Here is a 14,463-nt window from a genome sequence, read left to right as displayed (position 1 = left end):
TATTGCCAGATACGCATTAAAATTACCCTATTTTATTTAAACAAGCATTCACAAAAATGATAACACATCTTAATATGTAATACCCACCTTTTTTGTATCCATTAAATTTCTTAGCTTAATTTTTTAATGTGAAATTATGTTCTTGGATTTTAATAAATTATTTTTCATTTTTTTAATTTATGTTCCCACTTTTGCATATTTTTGAAAGTCAATTAAACGTACTACACCTTCCAGCATGCCAATAAATGAAATCTATTGTCAAATTTATATACCTATATTTTATCAATATGCTTATGATAGTAACAAAAAGTTTAACTGTCACCTCCCAAAGAATGTATTTTTTTTAATTTTATGACCTGGTAACATAGGCCTTTAGGTCATATCTTTACAAAGAATGTAAAACATCACATGTTAAAGAGTAAACACGAAATAAATTCTGCCACATACGCGGGGAGTGAGGTAAAGAAGACAATCAAACATGTGGATATCATGCTGACATCTGAAGTTGAATGTCTTTATGGACGCATACAAAAAATCTAAAATTATAGACCAACTGGTGAGTGTAATTGAAACTAAATTATAATGGCTCACTAGCGCCTCCTTTCACCGTCAAAAAAGTGTCCTAAGCACTTATTCGTGCTGTAGCTGCTATGTCATGTTTTTCTTTATTTTATGCCATTTCCATGATCCCCTTTAGGTTTATATTGTTTTAACAGAATTCACCGACTCAGATATCCTTGTATTTTCCTTTATTATCCTTTATACACAAAACAAATTCAAAAGTAAATAAGTTTGGAACTGAAACTTCACGAGTGACAAGTCCAGTTTTTTAAAGTTAAAAGTTTAAGAGTTATGCTTAACGTATGAATTAAAAATATATGCTTGTCTGATACAAAGTATATAAGTAGATAAAAAAATTACACAATGAACTAAGAAAACTATACCTTAAAGAAGAATTACATAACATCAACATCACCCTTTTTTCGTGATAGTTGAAAAGGTAGCAAGAAATCGTAATTTAAGTTAAACCTTTTTATTTCTACTTTAAAAAGGGGTATTTGCAAATTTACAGTAATCATCACCTGTTTTGACATTAGTCAGTTTTCCTCGTCTACTGTTTGAATCAAGGTCATCATTTAGTAGTTGTGTTAATTTAAACGTAGCTTGGCATAGTAGTGGAGTGCTAGAGTGTAATATAGTTCATAACAGAATTCTCAGATGCTAAGCATTCCAATTTGATCGTTAGTTGTTTTGTTTAATTAAGTGTTTTCATTGAAGAAAATCATCGCTTTAAGAAAATTGGTAAGTTTGTAAAATTACCTTTTTGTAGTTAGTGTTTGTAAAGTTATTACCTAAATTTTATCAATTTCGTAGAAAAAATTGTTAATTCTTAAAAATATAAAATGTTTACGTTGCAATCGTATTATGCTCTCTAATTCCATTCATAATTTGAAGCGTTTAATTTCTGAGACATTATTGCGTAAATAAAACACATTACTTTACTGTAGTTTAATATTTTTTTTTAATTTATTTGTTGTATACATAAAAATGTTTATAAGTAAGTAATAAAACAATTTATTTTATAACAAAGTTGTTTGTGGCAGTGACTATGTCACACAGTCTTTGCGATATTCACCGAAGCGGATATTCTCGGATATCTTCATATCCATATTCGTAGAAGCATTTATCTGTGGCTTTATTATTTTACATAGTCAAAGAATATTTTATTGAAGGTGTAAATACGTAACTTAGGTAATACCGTGTGCGATGACAGGTCCTTTAGAAGGCAGCGGCTGAAAACAAAATCGTATACGTTTGAAACATAGCCTTATAAACAATTGAGTACAAATTCGATTCATATAATATTTTATTTAATATTTAATATTATATTTGGTTAGTTATAAAATGGTTTAGATTATTTTAAAAATCACATACAATTTATAAATGTATGCAGATTATTCAAACATAGAAGAAATATGTGAAACAGAAAGGTCTTTTATAAACGGTGGGTAAGTAGGAAAAGGTGAAGGAGTGCAAGACCTGCATTTAATATGCCTCTACATATGTTAACAGATATTTGTAAAGACTAGACACGAGGAGGAAGTATTCAATATATTTAAAAATCAAAATGCAAACCATAGATTTAACGACAAAAATAATATAACCTTGAATATAAGTTTCCATAGACTAAATGCTTCGAATTATATTTGTATGAATCAAGTTAAAATTGAAAATACAAAACGCAAAATTTGAACTGAGTTTTTAAAAATAATTCGTTATATTTTTTTGATGTGCCTCCATTAAAACTAACTGTAGTATTCTAGGATTTTTTAATTTGTCTTATTATACTTTATATAAATAAATTAAATCTATGGCATCAAGAACCTAAAGGATATGTGATCTAAAAAATCATACAATGGAAATGGATTGCTCGGAATAATCAATTCATAAACAACTAGCCGAGCATGAACTATGAAATGTGATAAATAAGAAAACTAAATGAATTGTGCTGTTATGAAATAAATGCAGTTAAGTGTCACCATCATTAACATCTGCTGTTGGAGGCCAACTATTCACCGGGAACATTCAAGTGTACACAACAGGTTGGTCAATATTATATACGAACAAAAATACTCTACATTATCCGTCGCGTATACCTACTGCCGAGATGATAATAGATGTTCCTATTTTATAGACTACGGATGAAAGGCATAGTCTCACTTATATCACCCACTGTGAATGCGTCTTCCACCATTAGATCTGTCGTGACCAGATACATGAAATTAGAAAATTATTAAACTCCTCACAATAAACTGTTAGATGTTGTATAGCTGTAGATAGTTAAATTTCGTATTCATTAATCGCAGGCCAATTTGTACAGCCGGAACGTCAAAAGCTGTGACTATTTACAGCGAGCCACTAACCTAAGGGCCTGATCGGATGCTTGTCCCAGAGGAAGGTGCGTTTGACTGGCGACAGGTAGGAGTCGCGGATGTATGAGGGGCTGCGGTCCCATCTGGCGAGCGGCTTCAGCAACGGCCAATCATACCAGAAGGGGTCCCGAGTTATCGCTGAGATCGGCAGCGAGGGGCTCGGGTTGAAAATGTCTGCCCATGGGCGCCGCAGACCGCCGGCGTTGTACAACGGAGCACCTACACGCCACAACAATTAGTGCCGGACACACAGACACCTCTCACTGCCTCTGTACTTCGTCAGCGTTCACTTTTCAGTGTTAACCGTAAAGCGTTCTGTGCATAATCACACGCACACGTGATCGTTGAAACGTTACTTGATGTTTTATTAAGACTTGTTCTATTTTGTTTGACTAAATTTCCACTGCTATAAGTGGTTTTTTTATTAACATGTTCATAGGAATGAGTAGCGTCAGAGAAATAGAACAGTCGTCTTGTCTACTTCTTAAGTTTTTTTGAATATGTAGTCGCATTTGAATTTAAGTAACATTTCAACATTTTTTTATTAAACATGCAAAATGTATTGTAAGTTGTGAATAAGCAAACAAAATATATATTTAGAATAATATGACGTATAAACATGTTGTGAGTTTCATGCGACGATTATATTTGATAAGTTATTTCTTTACTGAGCTTAAGGATGTGATTATGATTGAATTCTAAATGGGTTAGACATGCATATGAGACAGCGTATTTGTACAAAGGACACTTAACACGCATAGGAAAAGTATATTACTTTGTGAATAAAAAGTCGCAATTTTTTATTCACTACAAATTGACAGCTAATTGAAGAATTATGTGACAACTTGCACTAACTACTTGGCTTTTAGTATAAATTTGAACGCAGTACCGGTAAACACTTTTTCAAACTGGATTCCGATCGGATAGATTTCACCAATATATCCAAACGAATTCGCGGAAGAACGAATCTTAAGATGATAAAATTATTTACGAAGAGGGTTGACGAAGATACAGGGTACATCGGGGTCTGTGGCCCTTACCATCGGCATCAAAAGCGACCTCACTATCACGAGGCTGGCTTATCCTCGGCTTGACTGGCGTCGGGGATTTGCCTCGGAGTCCGCGGTCAAAGTCTGCCCACTTTTCGGCTTCAGCGAAAAATGGATCCTTTTTGAAGGCGTCCGATATCCTCGACGGCCAAGATCCTTCACGGCAAGTCTTATAATCAATACTACACGAGGACTGAACACAAGGGCGCGATACTTGGTTACTTAACCTTAGTCGTTACAAAGTGTAATGTTTATGATGTTCTGCTCATATATTTAATGTCAACTTTGCGCATATTTACAATGCAGGTCATGCACATCCTGATACATGAGATGGCGGTTCTCGTGATAAATTCACACATTTCACATGAATACATCGACAATGAATCATTAAAATAAATTCTTAAATTAATGAGAGGTACTACACTACTAAATCAAAACACATGTCGGTCTTTTATATTTTAATATAAAAAAATATGGATCGTGTTAGTTAATGCAATTTTTAGTTTGTACTATTTATAATAAATTTGGGAATATCGAATTCATATTAAAAGGTATATAACAAATATAACAATAACTTTAAACTAATTCTAAACTTAAACAGATAACGGTAAAGAATAAAGTGAATATTCAAAATCGGCCAAATTAAAAGAAAAAAACAATTTCGATTTTCGTATACATAATACAAAAGTAAATTAACCATTTTAATGAAATGAACATACGTCACAAAATTTTTAATTCTTAAGCTGATAAATAGTAAACTTTCGTATAACTTGATATTAATTTTGACAAAATAATCAAATGACTTAGAGAAAGTCTAATTCACAACAACTAGATTCAAATATATTTGAAACAATAAGTGAATTAGATCCCCTTTTGTACAATATTCTGAATCCACGTGATCTGCTGTGTTCAATATGTTCCGATTAGATGGTAAACATGTCCGCTAAACATTTTTAAAATATAAGGAAACATAAAGAACTCAACCTATTACATGGACCAGCCGAATACCGTGATCCGTGCTTTACTTAAAAGAAAATATCAACTTTAGACACAAAAGTTGACTATAAATTTTCATCATCAAATAAAGAACGAATTTCGGAACTTAACCTAACTTAAACTATGATGATCGTGCATATAGTTTAATAAAATTTACCTTTTCCCCAGTGTGGTTTATTGTCGGGTTCATATTCGATGCCTTTTAGGCTCTTGGATGAGAGTGGGTCGACGATGGGAGCGGTTAGGTCGGTGATAGGGTACGCCCGGTCCTTGAGATAGAGGCCGTAGCGGGAGGGATACAGGCGGTCGATCGCGGCCATCCTGTCAAGATGGTCCTGCCACGCCTTGTGAGCATCGAAGGGGTCAACGCCACGACGGATACGCCTCGGCACGTGGTATACTGTTAAACGTGAAAAAAAAATCAGAATTTCATCACGCCAAATTTAAAAAAATACATGTCTAGGAAGAATTTGAACACTATTTAAAAACCCATCCGTTCAATGGACTTTAAAGAACATCATACATAATTTATAATAGAAAAAGAAAGATCTAAAAGAACTTCCTAAATGACAAAACAAAATCAAGAAATATTTTTTCACATTCCAATGTCGCAAATATTATTAGTTGTTAGAAATAGCAAGGCAAAAGCTTTAGTTATAATTTATGATCGATATATACATAAATATAATATTATATATAACTCACCTCTAGCACATTCCGCAGACGTTTAATAAACGATTTTACCGTAAGATGTTAAAAGGGGGTATTTATGAATTAAAAAGAAAAAATGTGACCACCTGACAAGCGCTGGAAGATCAACCGATAATGTAACAAAATGGCTTTTACAAGTGTAGATGATGTTAAGTGTAAGAGGTGATTTCCACTGAGTGCATGCAACAAAATAATAAATGATAAGTCGTAAATAAAAGCAAACATTTGCACCAACACATAACAAGAACGTTACAATTACAACATCAATGACTACAATACATAAATATATCGACAAAATCTAACTCATATAATGATTTGATGTGATGATTTTATATGACTGTACATAATGAAAAACTGCACATTTATTTTAACAAGTAACATTAAATACAAATTTTGTTTAGTCCTATTAAACTTTATTAAATTAAATGTTTGTAGTTTTGTGAATTTGTAATGTAACTTATGAGTTTTCACTATCAAACTCTCCCTCTACGATGTATATTTCTTTGTCAAAGAAAGTGAGACGTATGACAAAAGTTTTTGACAGTGGGAACTCATGGTAATGTTTGTCAATTCGTCATTTGTTTTTAAGATCAATCTCCGAGCCTTTGACAGGTTTCACGGCATTTCTATTTGCGTAAGCTTTATTAATTAAAAATGCATTACAATATAGCGATTTTTTTTTTTACAATAACAATATAGTTTTTTTTTTACAATATTTTTAATATTGTAAAAATATTTTAAGATGAAAAAGTCATCATCAGTGATGTTATAAAGCGTATTCTAAAGCGAAGTGTGTCAGTTTTTTTAAACTGCCCCGGACACTTTTGATGCTGAAACAATTAAATTAAAATGCCAATATTTATCTACTTAATTCTTAGATTTAAAACTAAATGATATAACTGTTTGACCGAATATTTGTTTTGGAAATAGACTGATGCAGAAATGTTTAACTTTATTATATTAATATAGTCATAATGAAGGTATATAATTACAGCTATATATAAACTTAGTTTGCATGTTCGATGTATTTCCAATCACATTTAGTGTGTCAATGTCATCACTGTCAAGATTGTACAAATTAGTGATTATATTAAACTTATTTATATACAATGATTCTACAGTATATTTACACAATAATAACCTAAACAAACTTGGTTAATGTCAAAGATTCAAGTTAAATTTTGTCAGTGTTAACTTGTTTGATGACAATTATGACATTCACACATATAATTTGCGATGTGTTAAATATTGATTTAAATAAATGACTGCGTTAGTGTAGAGTATTTACATTATTTAGGATACCGACCTGGCCTGTACCGATCGAGGGAGCTGGGGTAGTTGTGGGCGTAGATGGGACGCGGCGAATACCCGTATACCTCGCGGTGCACGGGCAGGTAGCGGTAGCCGGGCACGGTGATCCTCTCCGCAGCGGCGATAGGGTCGTCATAGATGGATTTGGAGTAAGGATAGGTGGACAGGAGTTCGGGGAAAACGCTGCGACGGGACGGCCTGTATCTCTCTTCCGCTCTGATGTCTTCTGATCCTGTGAATTAAGTTGAGACGTTGATTTACTTATTTACGAAGATTAAGTTTCATTTGACTTAGTTATTGCATTTCGTTGTTTGTTGTCGTTAGCTGTGTTGAAGATTCAAAAGATTAATATGTAATAACTACTTAGTAGAGTAGGTTTAACTATAAAATAATAGAATAGCATTTTTACTTTCACCTTACCTTTTAGAGACCGTACGAAAGATTGCCAAAATCTGGCTTTCTTCGACGGCGTCTCATTTCTGCCGATCATTTCTAAATGACTTTTAAACATTGTGACGGCTTATGTCGTGCTCGTGTTCTGCAAAAGAAATACAATAGATATAAAATTTGTAACAAACTGTAGAGTTGGGCGGTGGTTGGATACGTTCGGATATCGATATGTCGAACGTTGGCCTTGACGTCAAAACTTTATCTTTAAATATTCGCACAGGTGATATAATTGAGCACAATACCCCGCTCGTTTTTTCTAAATAGAGCGATGACGTGTGCAGTTAGTGCCGGGGCCGCAAATAGCCGTCTCGATGGCTGGCCGCGGCGTCGAATGGCGGCGGACTTGGCCGTACGCCAACAACACTGATGCCGAAGAGAAACTCGAAAACGGCCGTTTTTACGAATGCTTGATCACTCGTCTATTTTAGAGTTCGTCGCGACCTTGCCGCACATTTTAACGGATAAGTCAGCGTTCCGATACAATATGTTATTATGTAAGCGGATACGCGGGCAAGCTAATAAGAATAAAATGAGATGGCTTGGAAACAATCTATACTTCAGTTTAGTCAAAATTACATTTTTATGTAAATAGTTCATATTAAATTACTTCTTTTTTTAAACTACAGTTTTGTAGATATTCTTTACAGATTTGAATGAGAGGAGAAAATATTAGTACTTGAATTAGCATAAAAATTAACAAAGGAGACATTTGTTTCCGTAACATGAAACATTGAATGATAAATTTTTGCAACAAAACCAGCATTATGGCATTTTTAACAATAAACAATGAAAAACATTTGACTAATTTTTTAAGATTTATAAAGTATTTAATTGACATTAAATCATTTAATATTTTTAATTTTGTAATATTAAATATATTGTACGGTAATGGCATTTGTATATGTTAAATCAACAAATATTAAACGACAGTAATGCCAAAATAACTAATAGAATTTTGAATAAAACGAAACTTAAATTAAAGTAGTTACCAAAAAATAATTTATGTTTAAATCATGCGACATAACATCCAATGATTAGAGGCATATATTATTTAAACTAAGTAAAGTAATGTTTATCAACATTTCAACCTTCTACATTTAAAATTTCGGTCAAGATTGAAGGCCAAAGTCAAAATATTTTTATCGCTTTCATGATTCATTGTGTTTGTCATGTACAATTGTATTATTTTCTTCATAGTGTCGACAAATAAGATGAAAGTTAGTTATTAAAAGTACGCGATTGAGAAACGGTTACAAAAATATATAAGGCGCGTCGATTTGGCGGGATTGCAAATTTGGCGCGCGATGGGTGCGCCTAAAATAGAAGCGCACGGGGTCGTATCGGATTCACAGCATTCCACTATCTAGCGTGCGACGTCGTCAGGTGGCGTCTCGCGATACAATATTACATCGATATTGAAAACATATCGATAGAATAAAACACAACCCTTTTTCATCCTATTCAAAATTATATATTAAAGTCTGCAATGAATTTTTCTGCACTACACAAAACGTTAGATGCCTTTAGTAATTAAATAATAAAGTATTTAATCTTATGGTCAAATTTGTCTTGCATATAAAGTATGTTTTTATTTGTAGAACAAAACTTTACTGAAAACTTTTCCACGTAATATATTTAGACTCTCAAAATTTCTACGATGTAAAACTGATAGTTCCGTTTTACATAACTTTGTTCCTTGACAGAAAAATTGTTAAGCTTTTTACATACCAAAAAATGAACCCAACGGTGTTTAACGATTAATCACTCGCGAAAATAAGTCAAAGTCGTAGTTAAGAAGATCCTGTAGTAAGCGAGATGGATATATTGCGCAATAGCATTACGGTAACACTCGCGCAACGGGGGTTTAGCACTCGCGGGAAACAATGGCGGCTCACGGGGGGCTTACCGTTTAAAATAATGGTCGTTACGTTTAGCGGTGTGTAGTCGTTGACGAGCCGACGTCGAGTGTCGGACCGGGGCGGGCGCGCACTGCGGACGGCCGCGCGCTCGCGCCGTAGCACGCCCCCGCCCTCGCGTGGACCGACCCCGCCCGCCCAAAACATTTTCTTACAAAATTATATTCAAATACCATATCCAAACAGATATAATTACCGGATATCCTTAGTTATATTCATGTTTGTTATCTGTGGAAACAAGCAGAAATCGTGACGTTTGAGTTCGACACTGGCATTTCTCATACACTGGCTCATACGTCTCATACATTTTTTTTGACTACAAGAAATCTTAATACTTCCTTCTTTAGTAAGTTATAATATCTGTCATTATCAGAACGTTTCGGATTGAACTTATTTAAAACATCTTTGAAAGCAAATATTTTCCTTTTTTTCTTTTTTACTATCAATTGTTATTATTGATTACCGTGATAACCATATTTAAATTTTCCTTAATCGGTGTATTTTATTTATTATGTATACGAAAACTTTATGTGAATTCAACTAACAGATACAGATCGAAATAGTTCTTACGTAGGTGTGAGTGATTAAAATCACCCACACACATTTATCAAGCATTATTTTGGAGCTGAAATATTTCCAGCTCACCTGGATCTCGACTTTATACAAAATTATGACTCAAACGTTCGTTTTAGCCAACCGTGAGATATAGCAAGTAAGGTAATAGATAGAAAATTTATACAGCTGGTTAATTTTTGACGATATTTATTATATATTAAGACATTATTTATATAATTTCTTACAGAAATGCTAAAAGTTAGAAATCGAATAAAATTATAATGAAATTAAATCTTTATCTTTTTTAGGTTAAACTAGAATTTTTGTGAAAAAAACATTTCTTCAAAGAGGTAAATTGAAATTATTGTATCAGAGCACACATCTGAAAGAGTCATAGCTTATTAGAAATGTGTAGGATAAAACTGTTAACATTAAGATATACATAGTATACTGTTATCTTTGTTCACCCTGATAATAAGCTTTCTAATCTCGCATTTGCATCTAAAAGGCAAACAACGGATTTTAGTACAACGAATAACCGAAGATTCACAAAACTTGACATTGTTACAAGTTTATGCAGAAATATTATACAAAAGTGTATAATTTACTTAATGAAATATTTAGCGTAAATAATACTCTATGTGATATTGAAACAACTACAAGTCCTTCATTAACTTATATCCTTCATGAACTTAAATAATATCAATGCATCAAAAAACACTTCTCCGCTACGAAAACTTGCTACGACGTAGCTTACATCTGTCGTAGCACAAGAGGTCTCCGTAACAGCGGGCGCGTTTTTCTAAATTCTCTCTAAATTCATTGAATTTCAATATAAGCGAGTTAAAATTATATAAATATAAATACTTATATGTATAATATTGTGTTGTTAACGCGAATAAATTACTTTTTGGAAAAATAATTATATTTTTATTTTTTATATATACCAACTATATATCTTTAACTGGGTTCTATTGTTATGTTATGTTTTTCGTTGGGTATTTTTACAGTAGTTTTTTTTTTAAATCAAGCTGTATACAACAATATTTTGATACAAATCAATGATCATATGGTTATAGCGTTTCGTAATTAAATAACAAAGATTTCTCGGCGCAAGATATTAAGGAAATGTCCAATATATTTAAAACTAACTATCTTCTAAACACTAGTCTTGAGGGACGCAAAAATTCTTTGTAAAATGTCTGGTTTTATAAATAACTGGCGCGTAATCAACAAGTACAGGAATAGTTTCACGGATCTCGTTTTCACTTAACAACGTCTAATAACATTTTTACGTCGATAAAACATTCATGATTTTGTTAACATCTAAAAGATTACAAAATAAGTATTGTTAGCATTAGAATTAATTGGAATATCGACAATAGACTATCACTTCCGGTCGGCTTCTTTCAGCAATCAAAGTTAAAAAGAAGTTTTAATAATTTTTTCAACCGTTTTCACAAATAGGGAAATAAGTGTAGAAGCAACCAATGTATTGCAAAAAGTATTGTTTTGAGTAAAAAGAAAAAACTTAGAAAAATGTAGTTGAAAAATACAAACATTAAGAAAGAACTTCATTCGAAACCCAATGTATCCAAAAATTCTGTATTACTTAACTTTCCTAGATTTGTATCCATCAAAAGATATACACTATTGTAGTCTTGTATGGGATATATTATTTGATATATTGCATTACAAAACGATATAGAACTATTATATTAAAAACTATATGTTGACTATATGTTGAAAAAAATGAAAACGACTATTAACTTTCTTGCATTACATTACATATAAAAAAATATATAAACACGATCGTAAACATAACCTGTGTCATGTATAGTACAATTTTTATAACGATAACATATAGTTTATTATGTAATAAAACTACATTTCAAAACAGTTTAACATACAACAAAGAAATATCTTTGCTAAAGTAATTTTAAATGAAAAAATTTATAAATAAAAATGAAATCTAGTTATGAAAGTTTAAAGTTATATTTTTTTTAAATATAACGAATTATTCTTTTATTATATTTAATTGTCATTAATAATAATGCATTGATGTATTGAACATAATAAATTATTCTAAATAGAAAAAAAAATAGAGAATACGAAAAAGCTCTACTATGAACTGAAAATTTAAAAATTAAAAAATCTCAATCACTATACTTACGAATAATGTTTCTTTCTTTGACAGTATTTATTTATTAATTAGAAAGTTATATAATTACAAATAACACTTGCACACAGTCGGAACGAATGTCTCTACACTGGGCCGGACTTTCTCAGTTCGTTTCGCTCGACCGAGACGCACTTGACCGATTTTTCTTTTTAGGTTATGCGTAATGCTACCACTTCTCATTTTCTTAGGACGTTATAAATTTATTTGTATGATAATAAATGTATTTTGATGTTTTCATATAAATTACGGTGTGTATGTTGCAATTTAAATTAAATAAAACTGAATAAATTAGCACAAAATTTATCACAGTTGTGCCAAGGTAAACTAAACTTGAGATATTAATTAAAAATTAATAAGTAGTCTTCTTTTTGTCTTACGTGTTAGAATAATCAACATGGTTATAAAGAGTACGTTTAACTAATTACTAAGTAACTAATTAATTAGATAATATAAACTATATTATTTATTTGTCAGTACCGCATTGGAAGGCTACGCATAATTATGATAATTTCTGGCAACGTTAAATATCGGCTCGGTAAAAAGGTTGATATATAAATTTAATTAAAACACTGCCAAGTTTCTATATGGATAGGTCCTTAAAGATTTACGAAACAGTAGTACAATTTTGTTTCCATGTAGCTAACGGCTCATCTGATTTGTACAATAAAATGTCATTTGATTCGAATCTTCCCCTCAGATTATAACAGCCAGTAGCTTAAAGTTATTATTGATATATTTCTTTTTCTTAATAGATCTGATATTACAGAAAAATATTGTCACAGCTTCATTGGAAATGGTAGTTGCATGATTGATCCACTCCGCCCTGACCGCGTCCGAACACAGAGAATTGGCGGTCTGCCAACTTCAGCATTTGACGTACTTGATCGCTAGTGGGCGCTCACGATCTCTGTTACAGGTAGTACTTGGACATAATCTGTTGAACTTGTAAAACTAACTTAACGATATGAAAATTACTGTAAAATTACAAGTTTTATTCCAAATCTAGTAGCGTTAGTCAACCACGTCTCAAGATTCACCTGAAAAGTTCATGCATTGGTAATACCGTTGCGAGATTTTTATGAAAAACAAAAGACTACGTAAAATTAATTAACTTTGTTATCTTACAATTCGTTACATTATGTACTACTTAAATAAATAAATATATTTAGCAGTTGAAGCTAATAGTAAATGTCAAATATACTAGTAGTGATTTAGTTACTGCGCATTCGCCGCCAAACAGCTAAATGCCAATTATTGTCACAATTTGTCCCGCGTCATTAACCAAAAATATTTTAAATTGATGTCATCATTAAATATAAATTGTATAGGATTATTTATTTAACATTTTCTTTTCATGATTACTATATTCATAATGTCTTTGAATATCGACATATTTGTGGAAAACATAGTATAAGAATTTCAGTGAGCTTTAAGCTTTGGAAATTTTCATTGAGGCACACGATGGGGTGTGATGTCATAATTGATATTTATAGATAAGACGCATTTGATTCTGCTTACGATGGAAATTGTAAATATACAAATATTGAGGCAAATTATTATGTTTATTTTAAAAGCAAATATATTAAGATGTTAACAACAATTTATTGGTAAGCTTTAACAGCTAGCCTATTCATTTTTGGACCAAAAGCAAATTATGTACATTTCTTTAGTTCATTCATTAAGGTTTCCAAAGGTTTAAAACAAAGATTTAATTAAGGATAGCCAATAAACTGCTTATTTTGCCTTCACCTTGAAGTTACACGTGTAATGTTATAACGAGATATAATAATGTTTACTAATATCCTCAATATTGTGTCTAATTTATTGATAAAATAGAGTTGTTTGCGGAGGCCATGATGTATTAAATTATCGCACAGTATATGTTTTACTCGTGTTTTCACTATGAATTAAAATCATACAAAATTAACCGTCACCCGTCATTTCGGCCACGTAGAATTATAATAACAAAAACAGAGTTAGCCTGTCCGCTATTCCGCCTTTTAACCGTTTTACTTTGTAATAAATTATGAAAAAGAAGAATAATATTAAGATATAATTTCATTTGTACTGTAACATATTTACAATATATTTTTTCTTTCTGTGCATCGTCTCCTCCGTCGATTAAAGGTAGGCAACGCATATGTAATTGCGTGTCTATGAGGAACGGTCACTTCCCTATTTCATCGATTTCAGTTGGCCGCTCGCTCGTTTGCCACCTTATGATATAAACAAAAAAAACATAAGGGAGAAGTTACCGAGTCGTTCCCGCCCAAAATTGCATTTGTCTTTTATTAATGAGTTTTCTTTTTTAATCATACTCAAAAATCATTGCTAAAAATATTTGCCCGCTGCACGCGATA

The 14,463-nt window shown here is 32.0% G+C and overlaps 1 protein-coding gene across 5 annotated transcripts; it reads right to left on the bottom strand.

The window, feature by feature from the left end:
* Positions 1 to 1,498: 1,498 nt before the first annotated feature.
* Positions 1,499 to 12,182, bottom strand: Mf (myofilin). 5 transcript variants are annotated; one of them, XM_013317415.1, is made up of 7 exons: positions 12,095 to 12,182; positions 7,421 to 7,538; positions 6,996 to 7,232; positions 5,136 to 5,378; positions 3,974 to 4,138; positions 2,925 to 3,152; positions 1,536 to 1,793 (listed from the first exon to the last, which is right to left on the bottom strand). In XM_013317415.1, exons 2-7 carry the CDS (start codon positions 7,509 to 7,511, stop codon positions 1,780 to 1,782), a joined length of 978 nt encoding a protein of 325 aa, XP_013172869.1. In that variant the 5' UTR covers positions 7,512 to 7,538; positions 12,095 to 12,182; the 3' UTR covers positions 1,536 to 1,779. The 5 variants fall into 5 exon arrangements, with proteins under 5 accessions (XP_013172873.1, XP_013172869.1, XP_013172868.1 ...); XM_013317414.1 differs by lacking the exon at positions 12,095 to 12,182 and adding an exon at positions 9,357 to 9,464; XM_013317418.1 differs by lacking the exon at positions 12,095 to 12,182 and adding an exon at positions 9,179 to 9,203.
* Positions 12,183 to 14,463: the final 2,281 nt, after the last annotated feature.

The sequence above is a fragment of the Papilio xuthus genome, unplaced genomic scaffold, assembly GCF_000836235.2.
Source record: "Papilio xuthus unplaced genomic scaffold, Pxut_1.1 DF826938.1, whole genome shotgun sequence".
NCBI lineage: Eukaryota > Metazoa > Arthropoda > Insecta > Lepidoptera > Papilionidae > Papilio > Papilio xuthus.
The sequence above is the reverse complement of the archived record's forward strand: the minus strand, read 5'-3'. Positions and strand labels throughout refer to the sequence as shown.

Coding starts and splice junctions, on each gene's coding strand:
- Mf (XM_013317415.1), bottom strand. CDS start 7,511: ATGTTTAAAAGTCATTTAGAAATGATCGGCAGAAATGAGACGCCGTCG. Junction 7,233..7,420: donor TTTCGTACGGTCTCTAAAAG/GTAAGGTGAAAG, acceptor CTTAATTCACAG/GATCAGAAGACATCAGAGCG. Junction 3,153..3,973: donor GGTCGCTTTTGATGCCGATG/GTAAGGGCCACA, acceptor TGTGGCGTGTAG/GTGCTCCGTTGTACAACGCC.